Source organism: Bubalus bubalis, chromosome 22 (assembly GCF_019923935.1).
Source record: "Bubalus bubalis isolate 160015118507 breed Murrah chromosome 22, NDDB_SH_1, whole genome shotgun sequence".
Classification (NCBI taxonomy): Eukaryota; Metazoa; Chordata; class Mammalia; order Artiodactyla; family Bovidae; genus Bubalus; species Bubalus bubalis.
In genome coordinates, this window is record NC_059178.1 from 21,916,557 (window position 1) to 21,939,815 (window position 23,259).

General features: G+C 44.7%; 1 protein-coding gene and 1 long non-coding RNA gene across 4 annotated transcripts; both read right to left on the reverse strand.

Moving 5' to 3' along the window:
- Positions 1 to 3,957: 3,957 nt before the first annotated feature.
- LOC112581386 lies at positions 3,958 to 13,444 on the reverse strand. 3 transcript variants are annotated; one of them, XR_003105933.3, is made up of 3 exons: positions 12,709 to 13,444; positions 9,814 to 9,977; positions 3,958 to 7,315 (listed from the first exon to the last, which is right to left on the reverse strand). It is a non-coding gene; the product is annotated as an uncharacterized LOC112581386 (long non-coding RNA). The 3 variants fall into 3 exon arrangements; XR_003105932.3 differs by having other exon boundaries at positions 9,814 to 9,982; XR_006547633.2 differs by lacking the exon at positions 3,958 to 7,315 and adding an exon at positions 7,322 to 8,994 and having other exon boundaries at positions 9,814 to 9,982.
- A 4-nt stretch (positions 13,445 to 13,448) lies between these two features.
- Positions 13,449 to 15,501, reverse strand: LRRC30 (leucine rich repeat containing 30). Its single transcript, XM_006044983.3, has one exon. It carries the CDS (start codon positions 14,888 to 14,890, stop codon positions 13,985 to 13,987), a length of 906 nt encoding a protein of 301 aa, XP_006045045.1. The 5' UTR covers positions 14,891 to 15,501; the 3' UTR covers positions 13,449 to 13,984.
- Positions 15,502 to 23,259: the final 7,758 nt, after the last annotated feature.

Genomic DNA, 23,259 nt, shown 5'->3' on the forward strand with positions numbered 1-23,259 from the left:
AGGTGGGGGCGGGGAGATGTCTCCTCCCTCCAGACTGGCTCCTCCTGACATATGACTTGGGCACAGTGTTGGTCCCACTTCCCTCATTTATGGAAAATCACCAGTTCACAGAGTAGTTATAGAGATGAATTAAGAGACATAAATATAAATTGGGCTTCCTAGGAGGCACATGGAGAAGGAAATGGCAACCTACTCCAGTGTTCTTGCCTGGAGAATCCCAGGGATGGCGGAGCCTGGTGGGCTGCTGTCTATGGGGTCGCACAGAGTCGGACACGACTGAAGTGACTTAGCAGGAGGCACTAGTGGTAAAGAATCCACCTGCCAATGCAGGAGACGTAGGAGACTCAGGTTCAATCCCTGGGTCGGGAAGATCCCCTGGAGAAGAAATACTGGCAACCCACTCCAGTATTCTTGCCTGGAGAATCCCATGGCCAGAGGAGCCTGGCGGGCTACAGTCCATGACGTCACAAAGAGTTAGACATGACTGAGCAACTGAGCATGCATGCTCAGAGTATGAGGTGATATTGCCTGCAGTGGCCATTCTGTCCCCAAACGCATCATTTATTCATTCAACTCATGACTTCCCATTTAATTATATATGCACTGTTAATGTAAGTGTTAGCCTAAATAAGTGATGACCACTCTCCTCTGTTTATTCTTTGCTTCTCAATGACAATATTTTTAAACGAATGTTAACTTTGTTTTCTGCCGAAGAGCACTTCATTAGGGATACATGCATGTCATTTACTTCATTTGGTTGATAAAACAAATTTCAATGAAGGCAGAATTTCCAAACTAATGATTTTGAATAATTAGATATGAATGCATTCTGTACAATGCATTCAGTACTTACTGTGGGCCAGAAAGACAGTTACACGCCAGCGATGCAACCATGAAATAAAACAGTATGCTGCTGCTGTCATATGGTGGGGCGTGAATCCTTACAAGTTACATGTCTGTATGTGTATCTGTGTGTTGACATGCATTTATTCATGTGTGCACATGATCATACTCTAATGCATGTAATTTCAGCTGTGGTAGGGGCAACGAAGGAAAAGTGGAGGGTCAAGGAAAGCTTTTCTGAGAAAGTGTGTTTGATCTGAAACTTGGAGAGCGAGCAGGTGTTAGCCTTCAAGGTCATTTCAAGAAGAGGGAAGAGTGCACTTGAAAGTCCGAAGACAGGATAGAATCTTCAGGAACCAAAGAAGCGAGTATGGGCACACATTTGTAAGAGAATGAACAGTGGAGGGTCTCCCCTGATGGTCAAGTTGTTAGGAATCTGCCTTGCAGTGCAGGGGATGCAGGTTCAATCCCTGGTCCAGGAGCTAAGATCCCAAGTGCCACAGGGCAACTAAGCCCTTGAGCCCCAATTAGAGTACCTGTGAGCTGCAAAGACCCAGAACAGCAAAAATAAAGTAAAATAAGTAAATGAATAACAAAAGATTTCATCCGCAAAAAAAAAAAAAAATGACCAATGGAGCTGGAGTTTGTAAAACCTTATAAATCGTGTGAATGATTTTGGATTCTATTGCAAATGCTGAGCAGGGGTCTGCCATGGTCCAATTTGCATATTTAAAAGGCCCCCTTGGTACCTATGCTGGTTGATGAAAAGGGGGCCAAAGGGATGAATGAAGAGGTCAGAATGAGGTGCAGTGTCAGCTTGAACAGGACAATAGAAGAATTTTGGAGGTGGAATCTCAGGACTGGGTGAGAGAGTAGATGAAGGATTAAGAGAGGGAGAAGGCTAGAATGCATTTTAGGGTGGGTTGGGGTATCATGGGAAATAGATGGGGAAACAGTGGAAACAGTGTCAGACTTTATTATTTTGGGCTCCAAAATCACTGCAGATGGTAACTGCAGCCATGAATTTAAAAGACGCTTACTCCTTGGAAGGAAAGTTATGACCAACCTAGATAGCATATTCAAAAGCAGAGACATTACTTTGCCAACAAAGGTCTGTCTAGTCAAGGCTATGGTTTTTCCTGTGGTCATGTATGGATGTGAGAGTTGGACTGTGAAGAAGGCTGAGCGCTGAAGAATTGATGCTTTTGAACTGTGGTGTTGGAGAAGACTCCTGAGAGTCCCTTGGACTGCAAGGAGATCCAACCAGTCCATTCTGAAGGAGATCAGCCCTGGGATTTCTTTGGAAGGAATGATGCTAAAGCTGAAACTCCAGTACTTTGGCCACCTCATGCCAAGAGTTGACTCATTGGAAAAGACTCTGATGCTGGGAGAGATTGGGGGCAAGAGGAGAAGGGGACGACAGAGGATGAGATGGCTGGATGGCATCACTGACTGGATGGATGTGAGTCTGAGTGAACTCCGGGAGTTGGTGATGGACAGGGAGGGCTGGCGTGCTGCGATTCATGGGGTCGCAAAGAGTCGGACATGACTGAGCGACTGATCTGGGGTATCATTTCCTGAGATGGAAAATGAGGAGAAGACATATCAAGAAATCAATGGACTGAACCATTTGCACATGAGTGAGCCCTCTGTTTCTGAGAGTGTTTGAGCATAAATGTTTTTTAAAGACATGTATGGGGCAGAAATTTAGACGAGATAGATTTTAAGATTTGTTTGTTCTAATTCTAGAGTTTGCAAGTATTGGATGGATGTCAGCCTGGTAATATTGAGAGAAAAAGCATAAATACTTGGCCATTTCCTGACCTATGGAAATGGGTACAAGTAAAGTTCTCTATTACCTTCAATACAAAAAACTGACACTTCTCTGAATTATAGCTCAATTGGTAAAGAATCTGCCTGCAATGCAGGAGACCCCAGTTCAATTCCTGGGTCAGGAAGATCCCCTGGAGAAGGGAAAGGCTACCCACTCCAGAATTCTGGCCTGGAGAATTCCATGGACTGTATAGTCCATGGGGTCACAAAGAGTCAGATATGACTGAGTGACTTTTCCTTTCTCTGATTTATACAATATCGTTACAGTATACGAAATATTGAGAGTTTTAAAGATTTGACATAGTACAGTGACATCATTAACAACACTTCAGTTTTGCAAAGAATTCTAAATAATGTCAATCTTCTAAGTTAAAAAAAAATAAGAATTTTCCATCAACAGATCAATGGATTAAAAAGATGTCATATGTACACACATACACACACAATAGAATATTAGCCATAAAAATGAATGAAATAATGCAATTTGCAGAACATGGATGGACCTAGAGATTACCATACTCAGTGATGTAAGCCAGACAAACACAGATATTACACGATATCACTTATATATGGAATCTAAAAAAGCAATACAAATAAACTTACTTACAAAACAGAAACAAGCTCACAGACATAGAAAACAAGCATGGCAATCAAAGGGGAAAGGAGGGAAGGAGAAATCAGGAGTTGGAGAATGACAGATACACACTATTGTCATAAAATAAACAACAAGGATTTACTATATAGCACAGAGAACTGTGTTCAATTTCCAGTAATAACCTATGATGGAAAAGAATCTAAAAAAGAATTAACTTTGCTTACTCCTGAAACGAACACAATATTGTAAATCAACCATGGTTTACTAAAAGAAAAATCAGAAATTGTCATTTCACAGGTGATTAATCCTGTGAATGCTGAATTGTGTTTCTGTTCCTTTCCTAAGGCTGTGTCATTTTAGCTGGTAAACAGAAATACTGATCATTCTTTCCTCAAATGAATGGTGAACTATGTCAGTTTTGAATTAGGTAAGGAATAGAGGAAAATATCCTCATTTACACTGAGACTTCCTAAGTAGCAGAATTATAGGAACTTAGCTCAGAAATGACAGAGAAGGCACTGGTACCCAACTCCAGTACTCTTGCCTGGAAAATCCATGGATGGAGGAGACTGGTAGGCTGTAGTCCATGGGGTTGCAAAGAGTCGAACACAACTGAGCAGCTTCACTTTCACTTTTCATTTTCATGCATTGGAGAAGGAAATGGCAACCCACTCCCGTGTTCTTGCCTGGAGAATCCCAGGGATGGAGGAGCCTGATGGGCTGCCATCTATGGGGTCGCACAGAGTCGGACACGACTGAAGTGACTTAGCAGCAGCAGCAGCAGCTTAGAAATGAACTTGTCCAACCCACATAGATGTAGCTTTATATAATGTGTTACAGCCAGTAGAATTAGGGAAACTTCTCTTCCAAATATTATACATATCTTCTCAAATGTATTATTTTAAGTTCTTTCTTCTCTTCCCCTTTGTCTCTCGTTTTCCCAAAGCATAGATTTAAAGTAAGTTGTTAGCAAGTGTGTAGACAATCTTTAAACTGCAGTGGTACGTGGGCTGAACGGCAAGTATTGAATCAGAAATTATTCCTTACATTTCTATTCTCCTGAGGAGGAGGAACAGCAAGATGGAAAAAGGCCTGTCATCATCAAAACATATGTGGGGAAAATAATTTCCCAGTAAGATGATAAAATTCTGGGGCTGTCTCTGCGGCTGGAGCTTGGAGCATGCAATCTGTTCAAAACCCTTGTGTCTGCAAGATGCAGAGCATCATGGGGTTTCTGGACCAATATGTGGGGAAAATAAGTGCACAAGCATGCCAGCAGGACTTTTTCTTGGTTTTTCAAAACTGTTCAGCATTTTGTTTTGTTTTCTTTCAAATAGCCTGTGCGGAAAAAAAAAAAAACCAAAAACAGAAACAATAGATCATAGTCTGCATTGATCCCAGGAAGAGCATCCTTTTCTGTCTATGACTTGTATGAAACCAGATCAGAATGTACGCAGCAGTTTCTCAGCTTCACGTGTAAGTGCACGAGTGCTTAGTCATGTCTGATTCTTTTGCAGTCCCATGGACAGTAGCCCACCAAGCTCCTCTGTCCATGGGATTTCCTAGGCAAGAACACTGGAGTGGGTTCCTGCTCCAGGGAATCTTCCCAACCTGGAGATCGAACCTGAGTCTCCTGCTCTGCAGGTGGCTTCTTTATCACTGAGCCACCTGGGAAGCCCAGGCTTAAATAGGAGGGACACTAGTGATTCAGATCCAGAAAAGCAGCAGGATACACATTGCATCAGAGAGTAACAGAGAAGCCTCTGGACTTCTTGCCTGTGGTCCCATCAGGTGAAGCAGGTGTGTACAGTGCTCAGGTGGGAAATTGCTTTTGTCACATCTTGCATTCTAAAATGTTTTTATTAGAATGATAGAACTGGAGGGAAAATTTTCCTTTCCAAAGTTTGGAGAGGAAATCTAGCGCGAGTACTAATTTTGCTCCTCCTCATCCTTGATTTAAACAAACTCAATCGTGTTCCTTAAGTTCTGCTGCTAAGTCACTTCAGTTGTGTCTGACTCTTTGTGACCCCATAGACTGTTGCCCGTGAAGCTCCTCTGTCCATTGGATTCTCCAGGCAAGAATACTGAAGTGGGTTGGCATGCCCTTCTCCATCCTTAAGTTCTAAACAAATTAAAACACGTGGAGAAGGAAAAAGGGAGAAGGCAGAGGAACTCAGGCTTTTCCAACTCTATTTCGGTGAATCTTGAGCAAAACCAATATATATATATCTTTTCTTGAGAACTGACTAAAATCACCTGGCAGTTAGGGCGGGGGGAGGGGAGGCTGTAATTTAGCAGAAAGAAGGCAAACGGGCATCAGTGTCCACTCAGAACTGGTCCTGCTATGCTCTGATTTCTATGTGACTAGAGGAAGCCTCTCTTATGTTAACCAGCACTTTCAAGGGTTTTCTCCTCTTTAACTCATTCTTTTTGGGGTCCCTAAGAGCACCCTTAGGCTCAGTGATTTGCTAGAAGGACTCGTAAATTCAGAAAATCTGTCATACTCATTGTTATGACTTAACACAGGGAAAGGACACAAGTTAAAATCATCAAAGATAAAAGGAGCATATTCAGGCGTGGTTTCCTATTGTCATCTCCTGGTGGAGTAATCTGATGATTACTTAATTCTGATTAAGTAGTGATTACTTAATTCTGATGATTACTTAATTCTTCCAGCAATGATTTGTGACATGTATGCACTATTGCCAACCAGGGCGGCTCAGGTGAGCCTTGGTGTCCAGGGTTTGTTTTGGTTGGGAGTTTGTCTTGGAGGCATGGAGCTCCTCTGTGGCTGACCTTAGCACCTGGGTTCCCACCCTCTCCAGAGGTTATACAGATATTGTGTTGCCCAAGACCCTATCATCAATCACAGTGTGAGTGCAGACTGTCTGGTATGACCCATGGCCCCAGGTAAACAAAGATGTCTTTATGAGGCAGAGTATTCCAAAGGCTTAGAGATTATTTCCCAGGAGTTTGTCAAAGGCCAGACCTTTCTTTGAAATGTACAGAGTTTCAACACCCCAGACCTGCTGAGTCGACTTTTTATTGCATGCATCATGTGATTGTCAAATTCATCCTTGGCCTTTGCACAATAGATAATGACCATGAAGGACTCGACCTTGGTGGTAAAAAAAAAAAAAAAGGGAACCTGCTCATTCTGATCAAAAAGGATTACATTGCCTCTTCAGCCACAGAAGTAAGTCAGCTAAAATGATGGTAGAGGATGAATCCCTGAGACCTTGGCAAGTTCATTTACAAACTAAGGAGGTCAACTCAGTTTTCTATAACCAACATATTACATGGTCAGATGAACAGTTGAAGTTTTCTACAACAAGCATATTAGATACATTTCTGGGAGAGTAAACAGATTTCTTGATTACCAACAACAGAAAAGTAATCATGATAATGAGAGGGTAACAGGTAGGAAGGCCAGAGGTCCCCAAGCGGAAGGAGGAAATAAACTGCAGTTGCAGACGTTTCTTCCTTCTCTGCACGAAATTCAGAGAGGCTTCTTTTAATTCTGTGTTGAGGACACCTGGTTCTGCCTTGAGCTAACCGATGTGTTTTTCTTATGGAAATGTTTTTCTTCAGCGATGTTAATTAAACCATGTATTTGCTTTGGAAACTGCCTTTCTTCAAATTGGTTCTGCCTAAGACTAACTTTTTTTCTTTTCTCAAACCTTGGGCTGATAATGGCTCAACAAACCAGTACATTGTTTTATGGCTGAGGGATGATACATCCTATCTCAAAAATGCATATTGTGGGTGAGGGGCCTGGTGAAACTCCCTCAGCCTTGAGGTGTTTCTTTTATCTGATTAGAAGCTTGCTAACAGACATAAAATGCCTTGCAAAAAGCCAGCTGGAGGGCACTCTTTCTGTCCCCGTCTGATGTCTATGTCAGAAGCTTTCCCTATCTTTATTATACTTTAATAAAACTTTGCTACACAAAAGCTCCAAGTGGTCAAGCCTCATCTCTGGCCCTGGATCAAATTCTTCTCCTGAGGCCACGAATCCCGGCGTAGCCCATGGCTCACAGCAGCAAACTTTCAATAATAAGAAAGCATGAAAGAGTAAAACATAAAGAAGATGTTCATTCTTCTTGCTAGATTCTTTGTTTGCACTACTCCTGTGATTTCCTGGATGAAAATATTCCTGAACTTGTACTCACATACCTTGGTGGAGAAGGATCATACCAGAACTGTATTTTCAATTTTCAAAGTACTTATGTATTTCAAGATTACTCAGGAATTCTTATCCAACACAACTGTAATTTGCCCTCCTAGAATGAAGGGAAATCAAAAACCAAATTACAGTCATTAATTTCTAATTTCCACACTGTAGATATCATCCATTTGTGGTTTTGATTAAAACAGTGGAGGCAGAGACATAATGTTAGTAAGAATCAAAGAAACCAAAGGAAGAGCTGTTTTGCAGGTTTCTGTGTGTTTACTTGGGAGTTGCTTTGGAAAATTTATAGCCGAATTCAAGTTTGACTCACATGTGTATTTGGACAGGGATGCAGAGAAAGCATGACTCATTACAAATGTTCAGGTCAAGCTCTGGAACAGATTATGCTTTCACTTTTATAAGACATTTCAGCTCTGTGTACCCAAATGATAATATTTCATCAAATCCAATTCTTTCTTCAAAAAATGGGAAACAGATAATTAAAAATTCCTTCTCTTCCAGAAACATGAAAAGCTTTAAATCTTTCATTCCCTTTGGACCTCCAAGCCAATAAAAAGAGATGGAACCCGTACAATCTAGATATCTGCAGACTCCTGGATTCACACGTCACAAAGCCTTAGCTCTTTTCATACTTTTGAAAGTCAACCAAAAGTAAATTATATTTTTTATGGTACTACAAGGAGATACTGATTTTGATGCATTGAGTCAATGTTTTTGGCTTCTCTTGAGTAATTGCAATGACTCTAAGCTCAGGCAGCTATGCACTGGGACACGAGACAAGGAGAAAATAACGCAATATATATATATATGTGTGTATGTATATATATATATATATATATATATAGTCTGAATTTCAAAGCTAAGAAAAGCTTAAAGTGAGTCGACTTTAAAGTGAATTCAATCAAGGAAACTGGAACCTCAGTCCTACAACCCTATAGAAATGACTTTTGCTACCAGAATGAGAATGGAAATAAATTCTACCCTAGAGCTGACAGAAAGAAACACAGACAACCTAAACCTTGATTTTAGAGACATCTGTGTTGACCTTCTAACCTACAGAATTAAAAGATAATAAATAATAAAATAAGTGAATTCAGTTGCCTCACTTTGTAGAAAACTGAAGCCTGGACAGGAGACGTCACCTGTACAGACTTGTTCACTTCTTCATCACTCGTTGGATACGTTATGATTGAATCTCTTCCCTATGCTGGATGAGAAATCCAAGTCAGCCAAGAGGACAAAGTCCAGTGGCTTTGCATTCCGGGGACCAGCAACATCCAGGAGCCTTGCCGCTGAGGCTGGAATACAAATACAGATCTGCCCCAGTGGCATGTCCTGGCTCCTCTGGGGAGCTCAAGTTACTCAAGGCTGAAGAATATGGGGGACTCTGTGATGCTCCAAGGGTGACTCTAGCTCACCCTATGGAAGCCAGGCATCCTGTAAATTTCATAATGTATATTTCCTTCAAGAGCATCCAGAATTACTTTGACGCTTTCCGGAAAGACTCAAGTTCACGTTCATTTTCTGTCCTGTGCTGAAATAAGAAGGAAGTTTAAGCAGTGGGAAGCAAGATCTCTCCTTGCAAATAGATTCCTATGATACTACTAAAAAAAAAATCTGCATAGCAAGCTTGGTGCTAATAGCTTCCAGTTATGCTCGCCTAACGATGCCCAAGCTCTTACAAATTCATTATGAGCCCTCTCTGCTTCTCTTTTATTACTATGCTGTCTTTTTTTTAAATTAGTAATGCTTTGGATTCAACGTATAACTTAATGTGTACCTTCAAAGAACACTCATAAAAAGTTCTTTTCTCAACAAGGTCAAGATTGTTCCTATTACTATTTATAATAGCTTTGATTTTCCTCTGAATTTTATTTCATTTTCTTACAATCTATGAAAAGTTGTATTTTGGTGTGCTTGGATTAATTATAATTACCTGATGTTATCAATACTTAGTTGCACATTTAATCTAGGCTGGGAATTTTGTGTTTCTCTGTTTCTCACATGGTGATGAAAATAAAATTCTTCAGTGGGATAAGAAGATAGAGAACCCACGGATACCTAAGGAGGTTTTGTTCAGGATGGAGTTGTTTAGTCGCTAAGTTGTGTCCGACTCTTTGCGACCCCATGGACTGCAGCCTACCAGGCTCCTCCATCCCCCATTTCCTCCTGGAGTTTGCTTAAATTCGTGTCCATTGAGTTGGTGATGCTACCTAACCATCTCATCCTCTAGCATCTTCCTATTAGCTAAATCTAACAGCTTGAATGTTTGCTTTTTTGAAAAAGACCATTATTGAACTCGTCTTTTGTTTCTCTCATTTGTAACAGAATCTTAGAGACTGTCCAGACTCACCATGGCTGATGTACATTACTGATGAGACGCACCCCAGCGCAGCTTTGAGCCTCACCCCCATCATCTCAGGATGCTGGCACTTGCATCGTCTTCCAGGGACCAAGCCCACAGGGCTTTCATCTTTCACTGTGTGTAATGCTTAGCCATCCACATGCATATTCAGTCTGTGCTTGGAGGCATAGGAAATGGCATTTTAAAATGCAGTAACCATTCCCACAAGAAAAGGGTTTAAAGTATCTGTACAGATAATGACAGCTTTCCCTCTCGATCTCTTTGCAGGAGTGCCTTGTTGTGAAGGACAGGTGCATCCTGTCTGTCTCTGGTTGCTACAGAGAGGCAGTACATTGACTCAAGTCTGAGAACAGGGCACATTACTTCTATTAACCATTTACTAAGTCAACAAGTAACTAATGACGACACGCTTCTTTCTAACGTGCAGCAGTTTTATGCATTTAATGGTATTATTTCTCGAACAGATGTGTCTTTTCAAAACCATCTTCCTTTCTTAGGAACAGAGGATTTCTTCTTAATTATGGGTTTGTAAGCTGCTTCAAAAGGTGTCTCTGAACACACTACTGAGATCATTTCTTACTGAGAGCTTGGTGACATGCAACCACCCCACTATCAGGATGTGAACAGTCAGCTCCCTACATCAAGCCCCCAATTAGCTTGCATTCTTTGGCTAAATGTACTCCGCAGCCCTTGCAGTCAGCCTCAGGGCTTTGATTTCAGAAGTCTTAGAAATACCTGGGATTGATTCGAACATGGCAGCATCAAAACTACAAAAGATAAGCAAGATGCATTTCACCGCCCGTCAGCAAACTGTAGGGTTTGACGGCAGACACCAAGCACTGTATCAAATTCCCTCCACGTGGGTGTTTTGAATAACCAAGCACATTAACCAGGTTTGTGCTCAGCACTTCCCTTTATCAATAAAAAAGGAACATTCACAAAGAATCAATATCTAAAGCCCATCGGGCAACTGCTATTACTTTCATGCAGTCCTCAATGCTGACTGTTCACAAAGAAAACCTCGCTTCTATACCTCTGAAAGGCACCGATGGAAGCTGCCAACCATACTGATACCACCCTTTCCTTAAGAAGTATAATAAGCTCTCGGGTCACCTTCAAAATATGGTTATGTTCTTTCCCTGGAGTAGAGTTACTGTGAAGTATCAAGTGACTGAAAAAGTGAGGAGAGGAAATAAAATGATTGCTCAGCAGGAAAAGGGTGATGGTGGTGCCCCAGCCTGACTCTCGGCCCAGAGCAAGGTCATGGAAATTCAGCAGGAGCCCAAGTGGGTCTTCGGCAGTGGACACCAGGGGACACCAGTGGGTGAGATCCTGGCACACACGGTGTTTGTGCGACAGCTGCCTGTATGGTCTCCAGCTCCAGCCTCTGTCCTGCTCGGCAAAGAAAGCCTCACACTGCCGTTTCCCTCTGAGTCATGAGGTCGAGTAAGAATTCCACTGATGTCTTTAAATAGTCTTGGCTCCAGCAAGTGAACTTGGGTGAGGTTACTGAGTGTGCCTTGTGTGTGCCCGGCAGGGATAAGCAGATCTCCGGTTGCTGCTGGGGGGCGGTGGAGGAGGGGAATGTGGAGGGGACTTCAGCTGCCTCCCGTGACACTGCTGAGATCTGTTTGCAGTGGTTCAGCACAAGAACTCATGTACCCAGGGTGTTCACGGAACAACGGTATCTGATGATAATGGCAGGAATGGGCCTCTTTGACGGATGGGATATTGACTTTGGGGTCTGGTGAGGAATCCATTTGTCCTGTGAATAAGTTACATGGACACACCCCTCCTTGATCAGCGCTTAGAAGAAAATGGCAGCCCACCACCCCTGCCACTAAAGCTGCCTAAGTCAGCACCTGAGAATGAGCCCCACAGCCCCCTGGGCTGTGCTCCCCTCCCCCATGTGGGGCGAAGAGGGTGGGGGAATTAGGGTGAGATGGCTGCCAAGAACCGGGATTTGACTGAGTCATCCCAATCGTGTCCTTTGGTTCTGAAACTTGGGGCTCAGCCTGCACTACACACCGTCCAGTGTGCTATCTTTGCTTTAATCTCTCTTTAGTGGGGATCACAACTTGCCGCACTGTGGAAACCCACGTAGGTCTGTCTCTTTCAGCACACTTTGAGCTCCTTGGTAGAAGAAGCTGAGCCTTATTCCTTTCGAGATGCCTGCCCAGGAAAGGTGCTAACAAATATGAATTTAACTGAATTAAACTAGGGGTAGTAAGAAATTAGATGATCCTGGCCACATCCCCCATTCCTGTCTTGCTATTGTCTGCTGTATCCTATAGACAAATGTGCCAAGAAACCCGAGCGCTTGTGGATCCACAGATCCAGATCTGTGGATTTGAAGTCATTGTACGTTCACTGCCACGTTCATTCTAATTCTTGATCTCTGAACACACAGTGACATCTCAGGGGCTCTCGGCTGGGACAGTGACAGTGAGGCCCAGTGATTCTCGTGGCAGGAACTCTGCAATGGCTCGTCCTGATTCTGCATTGAACTAACAGACATGTAACTCTTGGAATTGAAAACAAAGCAAATAATATTCTTACAGAGCCTTTTCTCCAAAAAGCTTTGCATCACTCAACTCATTTGTAATTTGTAAAATTTTGAAATAAGCGAGATCTCCAAAGTGTTTTATTTCATTGATTTGTTTATTTTGGGCCACGCCCCTTGGCATGTGGGACCCTTGTCCCCGGTCAGGGATTGAGCCTACACTGCCTGCATGGGAAGAGCAGAGTCTTAATTACTGTACCACTAGGGAAGTGCCTCAGCTAATTTTTAAAGGACAACAGGTGAAAGCCAAGTAGCAAACATCATTCTCCTCTGAATATGAACGGGTAATGACTTTTAGGGGTGGGCTGTCTATGTCTTACCTCCTCTTTCCTGTATTTTGAGCTTTTCCCCTGGTTGTTAGCTCACCTCCGAGAAGGTAAATCTAGGAAGAGAGGAGGAGTGAAATTACAACAGGGGAATGTAACCATCGGCCAGTGTCTCTAGAAAAGCTTGAGGATGTGACTGGGCGCAAGAGAAGGATTGGAAAGAAGATGGACACTGAGTGTTGGCTCTGTTTGTGTTTATTCTCTGAAAGCCAGCACGCTGCACCCCATCACCCACCCCCAGACGTCAGCATGAGTGGCTGGACTGCTGCCCTACAGTCATTCTGGAGGCAAAGTTCCTGTGGCTTGTCTCCCCGGGGACTCAAGGGGAAGCTCTGCTGGATTTGGTCATTGATGGGAGGGCTGGGCGCCAGCTTCTCTTTGGTCCCAAGGGATGCTGGATGGAGACAGAGGTGTGGGCATGTCTTGCTGGGGCTATGTGGCTGCACGGTGCCAGCTCAGGGACTGAAACCAGATGGTCTCAGCCCCTCCTATATTATACCTGGCCCATAGTATGTACTTAGTAAACATTTCACTTTTGGTGAACATTGAATCATACCTGCTGTCCTCTCTTCCAAAGGCTGAATTCCACAGCTCCCCAGAAGAATCAGAATTATTTTTCTTTGGGGAAAGAAAACTCAAGTCCTCTGAAGTGAAGTGAAGTTGCTCAGTCGTGTCCGACTCTTTGCAACCCCATGGAGTGTAGCCTACCAGGCTTCTCTGTCCATGGGATTTTCCAGGCAAGAGTACTGGAGTGGGTTGCCATTTCCTTCTCCAGGGGATCTTCCCGACCCAGGAATCGAACCCAGGTCTCCTGCGTTGCAGGCAGACGCTTTACCCTCTGAGCCACCAGGGAAGCCTCTATCCACTGATATTCAGAAGGAGATGATATTATGCGGGTTTTTGGGAGAGGCAGCAGGCTAAGACTCTTTGTGACCCCATGGACTGTAGCCCACCAGGCTTCTCTGTCCATGGGATTCTTTAGGCAAGAATACTGGAGTGGGTTACCATGCCCCCCTCCATGGGATCTTCCCATTACCCAGGGATCGAACCCGCATCTCCTGCATTGCAGGTGGATTCTTTACTGGTGAGCCACCTAAGAAGCCCATTTATAGGAGTATACAGAGCTAAAACGCAAACACCGGCTTAGAAGGGGTGTTCAGTACAACTTAGCACATAGTAACACAAGCCTTGACCCACAGCAACAGGAAGAGAAGAGGGTTTAGACTAGGAAAGTTCCTGCCGGAGTCTGTCAATGCCTCCAACGCCCACATCAGGTGTGTTTTCTGTCCTTCAGGTAACTGACGAGCATCTCCAGACCCCCCTCCAGTAGCTCGGGCAGAGGCTTGGATAAAGGGTTGCGGGAAATGTGCAGCCCTTTGTCCATGGGGTTCCAGGCGATCCTGGTCAGCCTGCAGAGCATGTAGAGCTCCGCAGGGAGCATCTGGATGTCATTGTTGTTCAGGTTCAGCAGCTCAAGGCTTGTGAGCAGGCAGAGCGAGCGTGGGAAGGTGTGGATGTGGTTGCCCTCAGCAATGAAGATCTGCAGGCCGGCCAGGCACTGGATGCTCTCGGCAATGTTCTCCAGGCGGTTGGAGCCCACGTGCAGGAAGTCCAGCTCCTTGAGCGAGAACACGCAGACGGGGATGTGGGCAAAGCGGTTGTGGCTGAGGTTCAGCTTGCGCAGCCGGGACAGGTCGGCGAGGCTGGTGGGCAGCTGGGACAGGCAGTTGTGCGACGCGCTCAGGACCTCCAAGCTCCGGCAGGCACCCAGCTCCGCTGGCAGCTCCGTCAGGCCGTTCATGTGCACGAACAGGACTTTGAGGCTCTGCAGGAGGCTGACCTCCCGGGGTAGCGTCTTCAGGCGGTTCCCGCACAAGTTCAGGACCACCAGCCGCGTCAGCTTCCCCAGCTCGGGCGGGACCGCCCGGAGCTGGTTGTGGGACAGGTTGAGCTTCTGCATCTCCGACAGGCCCCACAGGAAGTCGGGCGCGTCCGTCATGCCCTTGGTGACCAGGCTGAAACTGACATGCCGCAGCCCCCGCTTCAGCAGGCAGCGCGGGTCCCTCCCAGGAAGCAGAGCATCGTCCCAGGAGGAGAACTTCTGCCTCCCCCGCAGGAGCCCCCGCCCCAGGGGCCCCTTGTCCTTGCGGCGGGCCCCAGACTGCCTGGCCCCCATGTACCTCCTTCCTCCAGCGTCTCTGTCGCCACAGATGGGGATGGAGTCCAGACCCCGCTGCTAAAGTCCAGCAGGGAGCCGATCTGGTGATGGGAGCCGTGGCCCGTGGTGCCGCACGTGGAGTAGGACTGGGGGGGGGGGGGGTGAGGGGGATGGGAATCCCAAATGCCCGGCTCTCGGGGTCCCTGGTGCCTGGTCCTTGGGTCCCAGATGCCTGACTGTGGCTCCAAGAGCTGCGAGCACCCCCGACTGCGTTGAGGTGGCTGCTCTCAGAGAAGCAGGGCTGTAGTGAGACACTTGTCCCCCAGGCTGAGGAACTGAACTGCTTGGTTCCCTCTGAACGCCACAGAGCAGCTGTCCCTGTCACTCCGCCTGCACTTTATTGGTCTGGTGTGAGCAAGCAGGTCACGGCGAGGCCGCCTCTGACTGTCCCCTCTCGGCTTCTCGGGGGTGTCACAGCTGAGCAGGGCGATTAACCAGCCCATCTCCAGAGAGAAACCAAGGGGGAATATTGAAGCCAGGGTGTCGGCAGGTCTCAGGCTCATCCCAACCCCAGAGCAGAGCTGGGCTGAATGCTGGTCACAAAGCTATTATTATATGTTCTCACAGCCAGGAATTGGTAGAAGTGATACACACACACACACACACCCCCCGATTCAAATTACTGTGAATCACGGATTGTGAAAACAAGTAGCAGAAGGAGTCTTGATGCCTGGAATCCTCCAGGCCAGGGTTTTACACAGTGCTGGACAGAGGTGATTTCTTGAGGAGAGGGTGAAGAAGGGTGCAGACTCCACTCCCATTTTCTCCCAGAGGAGCTCTGGGGTCACCTGTTTCACAAAGAACTCCTGGATCTGTTCAGGTGACTCCAAATGTCAGGACAGCACTTGAGTGATGGCTTAGTAAGAAAACACGGTGCCCATTGTCCTGGAAAGTGGTCTGAAGAGGCTCCCTGGTACACACCTCCTACTCTCTCCATCCCTCTCTCTGTCTCTCTCTCTCTCTCTCGTTGAACAAGTTACCTTATTCCCCAAGCTGCTAGAGTCAGCAGTTGGTGTCATGGACTGAACTGTGCCTGCCCTCCCACCAAGATTTCCAATGTTGGAGTCCTTCCAGTAACTCAGAATGTGACCGTGTTTGGAGATGGGGCCACATTGAGGACACGGGGAGCAGATGGCCATCTGCAGGTCAAGGAGCAAGGCCTCAGAACCAATCTACCTGTTCTCACCTTCTCTTAGATTTGCAGCCTCCGAAATTGTCAGAAAATACATTTCCCTGTTTAAGCCCCTCCATCTATGGGGAATTTTATAGCTGTACCGGCAAGCCCATCCAACTGGGGCACTGGCGGACACTGCATAGGTGAAAAATCCTAAAACTAAGTCGTGGTTCAGGGAAGAAGAGATATCGACGTTGATGACCCAGGTTCTGAGAAAAGGGCTAACGGGCTGTGGGAGGCTGGCTTGGCCCGGAGGCCTGTGGCTTTCGCTGGCAGCAGTCCTGGCCGGGCAGTTCTCCTGGACAGTGATACTGGTCCTGTGATCGAGGTCTCAGAACTGTCACCACCAAGCCTGGAGCTCGAGCTGGGCTCTGGCTGGGCGCCACCCCTGGGGAAGCTCAGATCCCTCCACGGAGGAGGAACAGCTGGACATGTAAGACAATGCCAGGCCATTCCTGCCCCACTTGGCCTTTGAGAGACATCTGGCCCCTTTTGCCTGACGAAGCCCCTGGCACTCCTGGACAAAGGTGGAAACCTTGAATGTTTTTTCTAATGGGATTCTTGACTGTTGTAGCTGTTAATTGGAGAGAAAAAAGCACCATGGCTAAATCTGTACTCCAGGATTTAGAGTAGATCACACCTTATATACATACATTCCATATGATGATAGAATTCTGCTGCTTCCATGAGTCTGAGAAATTATGTTAGGATATCTGAACTGTTGGGACTAGTAGAAGCTGGGATGGTTTGATCAAGAGTCATGGCTTTCTTCTTTGTGACAATTATCTCTCTATCTCTAATACATTCTTACCAATAAATAATTTTTGAGTACTTATCAATAGCAAATATTTATCAAACATCTATTTCTGCTTTATTGACTATGCCAAAGCCTTTGACTGTGTGGATCACAATAAACTGTGGAAAATTCTGAAAGAGATGGGAATACCAGATCACCTGACCTGCCTTTTGAGAAATTTGTATGCAGGTCAGGAAGCAACAGTTAGAACTGGACATGGAACAACAGACTGGTTCCAAATAGGAAAAGGAGTTCGTCAAGGCTGTATATTGTCACCCTGTTTATTTAACTTCTATGCAGAGTACATCATGAGAAACGCTGGGCTGGAAGAAGCACAGGCTGGAATCAAGATTGCTGGGAGAAATATCAATAACCTCAGATATGCAGATGACACCACCCTTATGGCAGAAAGTGAAGAGGAACTCAAAAGCCTCTTGATGAAAGTGAAAGTGGAGAGTAAAAAAGTTGGCTTAAAACTCAACATTCAGAAAACGAAGATCATGGCATCCGGTTCCACCACTTCATGGGAAATAGATGGGGAAACAGTGGAAACAGTGTCAGACTTTATTTTTCTGGGCTCCAAAATCACTGCAGATGGTGACTGCAGCCATGAAATTAAGATGCTTACTCCTTGGAAGGAAAGTTATGACCAACCTAGATAGCATATTCAAAAGCAGAGACATTACTTTGCCAACAAAGGTCCGTCTAGTCAAGGCTATGGTTTTTCCTGTGGTCATGTATGGATGTGAGAGTTGGACTGTGAAGAAGGCTGAGTGCCGAAGAACTGATGCTTTTGAATTGTGGTGTTGGAGAAGACTCTTGAGAGTCCCTTGGACTGCAAGGAGATCAAACCAGACCATTGTGAAGGAGATCAGCCCTGGGATTTCTTTGGAAGGAATGATGCTAAAGCTGAAACTCCAGTACTTTGGCCACCTCATGCCAAGAGTTGATTCATTGGAAAAGACCCTGATGCTGGGAGGGATTGGGGGCAGGAGGAGAAGGGGACGACAGAGGATGAGATGGCTGAATGGCATCACTGACTCGATGGACGTGAGTCTGGGTGAACTCTGGGAGTTGGTGATGCACAGGGAGGCCTGGCGTGCTGCGATTCATGGGGTCTCAAAGAGTCGGACACGACTGAGCGACTGATCTGATCTGATCAAATATTTACTATATGAACCCTAGACACTTTACGGAGAAGATGAATGTTAAAATTACCTCCATTTCACAGATGAGGAAATGAAGACAAGAGAGAGGTTAAGTTACTAATGCAAAATCGAGTCACTCTCCCAAGTTCAGTGTCTACTCAGTGGCAGAATCAGAATTCAAACCCAGGGAGTCCAACTCAACAGCCCTGATTGGAACCATAAGAAAGTGCTAGACTTAACCCTGTAGAGAGCTCGAATAACTACAGCTAGGATATGGCTTTCTGTTTTCAAGATTCTTTGGAGTGTGGCTGGAGAGACAATCAGTAAAGAAATGACTATGAAAGCACACAATAGAAATAACTACACAATTAGGCATTAACCCTGCTTTCTCTGCCAACACATCCAGGAGAAGCCAGAGTTAAAATAGTCCAGAAGACTTTGGCATAACAAATTCAATCCCCCTCCCCAAACAGTTCAGTTCTTTACCGAGGTTCTCATCTATCAAGTGGACGAGCTGTGTGAATTGCTGCCTGCTTCTTCTGAGTTCTTGAAATATGGGTGCTGCCTCTTGTTAACCACAGTGGTCCAGTCAGAGCAGGTTCACGGAGGGGATGCTCACTGTCTCTGGGCTGTTCCCGTCTATGCCATGGAGACCCCCTTTCTACCCTACGAGTCAGATTCTTACTGTAAGTGAGACCATTGCAAGAAAGTGCAAGTGAGACTTAACCTCTTTCTGGTGAAAACAGGCAAAATCCAAGCAAGATTTTATCTTGCTCGCATTGAGACTGGTCCCTGAGGAATAAACAGTAACTGCTGTGGGCTTTAGAGTTCACTGTGAAGCCCACACATCTGACTTTTGCCGAAAGAGACTTTTTGAAGCTGAGTGGATTTCAGTTTGGCATTAAGTCTCAGAGCACAGCCTTGTTGTCAAGTTCTCAAAATTCCAGGGCATGGTAAGTAATGGGACTGTCTTTAAAACCTAAAAAAGGTATGTAATTATCAAAGTATATTTATTATGCCCATCATGGTAACTACAGTTTTATAATACTCCAAGTGATTCTTGTTCAACATACATAAATCAACATTTCTTACTTTTTAAATTCCCAATAAAATAAAACTTAAATGAGGAGAGTATAAAATACTGGGTTATGAAAACATCCAGAACTACTCCTGAATTTACACTAATCGAGCATCTATTGAAAATAATTCCCTTTACACATCATGTCTGTTAATTTTTGAAGGAAGAAATTTTCCTATTTCAACAGGTTATTAAAATAACCATTTTACTGATTTTAAGTTTTAAAATAGAAAATATAGAAAAATACGGACACAATCTAGTTAATGTTTTGCATATGTAAATTTTGATATTTTTCCTATACATATCTACTTCAATGTATTTTCTTGTAACAAAAAAGTTTTTTTTTTTCATCACCTTTAGCCCATATTTCCTCAATAGCAGAGCTGGAGGTAGGAGCTCCAGGGCTAATCTGGCCACATCTTTGCCCAAGCTCTGCTTGCTGCTAGGTTTCACAAAGCTGGACCACTGTGTCTCAGAACAGTCCCTGGCTAAGCATCTGTAAAATATAATGTGTAGACATGATCTGAAAAGCCAGAATGAGAATAAAGAGAATTATTTTCAATAGATGTTCTATTAGTGTAAATTTAAGATCTGTAAAATGTAATGGTGAAAGGTGAAAGCCAAAGTACGTAGCAAAATGCCCTAAATTCATGGTTATTAATGGTACGGTGGTGGTTCATGGGGACCTCAGTAAATGACCTCAGTAAATGACCGTTGCTCTATGAATGGCAGCTATTCCACACGTAGACTCCACACCACACCCCTAGATTCGTTTACTGAACACACCCGCCAGTTTGATGCTGAGTTTGTCCTTGTTTGTGAACTTCACACTCTCGTCAAAGGCAACCAGACATGTGTCTCTGAAGAGTTTCTAGATCTTTCACTCACCATCTGTTTACAGAGTGTTTATTTAGTGCCAGGAGTTGTTTCAGACACTGTTATACGGTTTGATATTCAGAAGGCTTGTAAGATCAATACTGTGAGAGTGAAGAAGCCCACCAGGCTCCTCTGTCTATGGGATTTCCTCGGCAAGAATACTGGAGTGAGCTGCCATTCCCTTCTCCAGGGAATCTTCCCAACCCAGGGATCGAACCTATATCTCCTGCATTGCAGGCAGGTTCTTTACCATCCAAGCTATCAGAGAAGTCCAATATTGTTAACCTTATGTTAAATATGAGGAAACTGAGAGTCAGTGGGGTTAACTGATGCGGAACTAGTTAGTATTAGAGTTCTAATCCACACCCAGTCTTCTCATATAAATCCTGTTCTCATACCTGTATGGTCACCCAGTCATGTCTGACTCTTTGAGACCCCATGGACTATAGCACACCAGGCCTCCCATCGGTCACCATCTCCCAGAGTTTGCCTAAGTTCATGTCCATTGCATTGGTGATGCCATCCAGCCATCTCATCTTCTGTTGCTCCCTTTTCTTCCTGCCCTTAATCTTTCCCAGCATCAGGGTCTTTTCCCATAAGTCAGCTCTTCACATCAGGTGACCAAAATTTCAGAGCTTCAGCTTCAGCATGAGTCCTTCCAATGAATATTCAGGGTTGATTTCCTTTGAGATTGACTAGTTTGGTCTTGCTGTCGAAGGGGCTCTCAAGAGTCTTTTCTAGCACCACACTTCGAAGGCATCAATTCTTTGGCCCTCTGAATAACCTGCCTCTGTCTGCACAACTTCTCTTCTTAGTAAAGAGGCTTATTACTATTCTGATTAGGGCATGCCCTCAACTGCCACCTCAGAGGCACCACATTGAGAGACAGCTAGCCTGGTGGTCAGCGTTGTGAGCCTTGCTTGCCAGGCCAGGGACTCTTGGGTTGTCATCCTGAGTTTATTACTCAAAGGCCATGTGGCCCAAGGCAAGCTACTTAGCTTGTCTGTGTTTCCATGTTTTCATATGTAAAATGGAGATAATCATAGAATTCCATAAGGGTACTGTGGGAATTAAATGGCTTAATACACCTCGGACCCATAGAACCCATCTCCACGAGAAACCTGTGAGTGGATACGGGACAGAGCGCATGAAGGACGGCCAGTTGCACGGCTGCCTTGGGGCTCCGGAGCCCACGCAGAGTGAGCCTGGTCTCTTTCCTCTCCCGGACCTTCCTCTTAGCCAAGCTGTGCCGACCATCAGCTCCCCGCGGGGCAAAGCACACTTTCCCCAGAGAGCAGGAAGCCCTCAGGCAGGTCCAAACGCAGCTGTTTCTCTCTCTAAGTCAAGCTTCTCTCCCAAACTCGCTTGTCCACAAAGCTCCTTATCACCTCATGTCCCTGAAACAATCTGAGGACACGGTAGGTGCTCAATAAATGGTCACTGAAACAAACAAACGTCTAATTCCTGTTGGAAGTCTGATGTGAGGAAAAAAACAACACAGAGGCCTTTTGGCTTTCATGTTTATCTGTGTGTTGTTTTTATTGATTGATTCACTGATATACGGTTGATATACAATACTATGTAATTTGCAGGTATGCAATATAATGATTCATATTTTTTAAAGGTTATATTCCATTTACAATTAATATAAAATATTGGCTATATTCCCCATGTTGTGCAATGCATACTGTGGCATGCATGCTCAGTCGTCCAACTCTTTGCACCCCTGTAAGAGCCCACCAGGCTCCTCTGTCCACAGAATTTCCTGGGCAAGAATACTGGAGTGGGGTGCCATTTCCTACTCCAGAGGATCTTCCTGACCCAGGGATCCAAAGTGCATCTCCTCTGCCTCCTGCATTCACAGGCAGATTCTTTACCCCTGGTGCCACCTGGGAAACCCTGTACAGTGTATCCTTATAGCTTCTTTTATGCATAATAGTTTATACTTCTTAATCCTCTACCCCATGTTGTCCCTCCTCCCTCTCTCTCCCCACTAGTAATCTCTCTAGTTTGTTCTCTGTGTTTGTGAGTTATCTTTTTTGTTATATTCACTAGTTTGTTGTATTTTTTAAATTTCACACAGAAGTGATATCATTCAGTATCTGCCTTTCTCTGTCTGACTTGTTCCGCTTAGCACAATGCCCTCTAAGTCCATCCATGTTGCTGCAAACAGCAAAACTTCATTCCTTGTTTATGGCTGAGTGGTGTTATCCTGATTGCTTTTCATTGCGTGTCTGTTCCTATATTTTGACATTTGTCTTCCTAGAGCACCCCTCTTTTTACCCACATCCTGCGTGTCCGGGCTTATCAAAGAATCCAGATGTGTTTTAATGGAAGTATAATTGACATATGACGTTGTATTACTTTCAGGTGTACCACATACTGATCCATTATTTGTAAACATTGTGAAATGATCCCAAAAAGGAGTCTAGTTAACACCCGTTGTCACACACAGTTACAGAATTTTGTTTTCATGCACAGTTACAGAATCTTGTTTTCTTGTGATGGGAACTCTTAAGATGTTCTCTCTTGGCAACTTTCAAACAAGCAACATTGTGTTAACTTTAGTCACCATGGTGTACAATTTGTTGTCAGGGCATTTATTTCATAACTTGAGGTTTGTGGGTTTTGCCCGCTTTACCCATGTTGCCCATCTTCACCTCTGCAACCCCTACTCCATTCTCCGGATGTATGAGCTCCTTTGTTTGCCTTTTTTCAGAACCCCCAGTTTAGCCCTCATCGCTGCAGCTCCGTGAACAAAGCTTGGTCCCACAAGCCGAGTCTATTTCATCTCTCAGAAGAGACCTCACCTCAAACAATGATAATTGAGCTTTTAGAAGGGTTGCCCCCAGAGAGAGATCCATTTTGCTATCCCCACTCCTTTCCTTCTCAGGAAATCCTTCTGTGGGGAGAATGCTAGTTCTCCTTATTTCTATTTCCCCTGCAGCCTCCCGTTTGTCCCTGTGGAGCTGAGTAACCACTGAAGGCGTTTATAGTCCTGCTCATTTGGGCCCCATCCTCAGAGCACACTTCATGCTGAACAGCAGTGAAGGAATGAGGAAATAAAAAGGTGCTTTGATTAAAAGCCGAGAGAGTAATTAAACACCGAGTCGACATCATGCATAAGTTCATAATGGAAAGCAAGGTTGTGAGTTTAAGAACAAAGAGAATCCACGTAACATCCTCAGACCTGAGCAGAGCTTCATTATAGATTGAAGTTTCAAATTATTGTGAAATTTTAGGATGATAAATTTT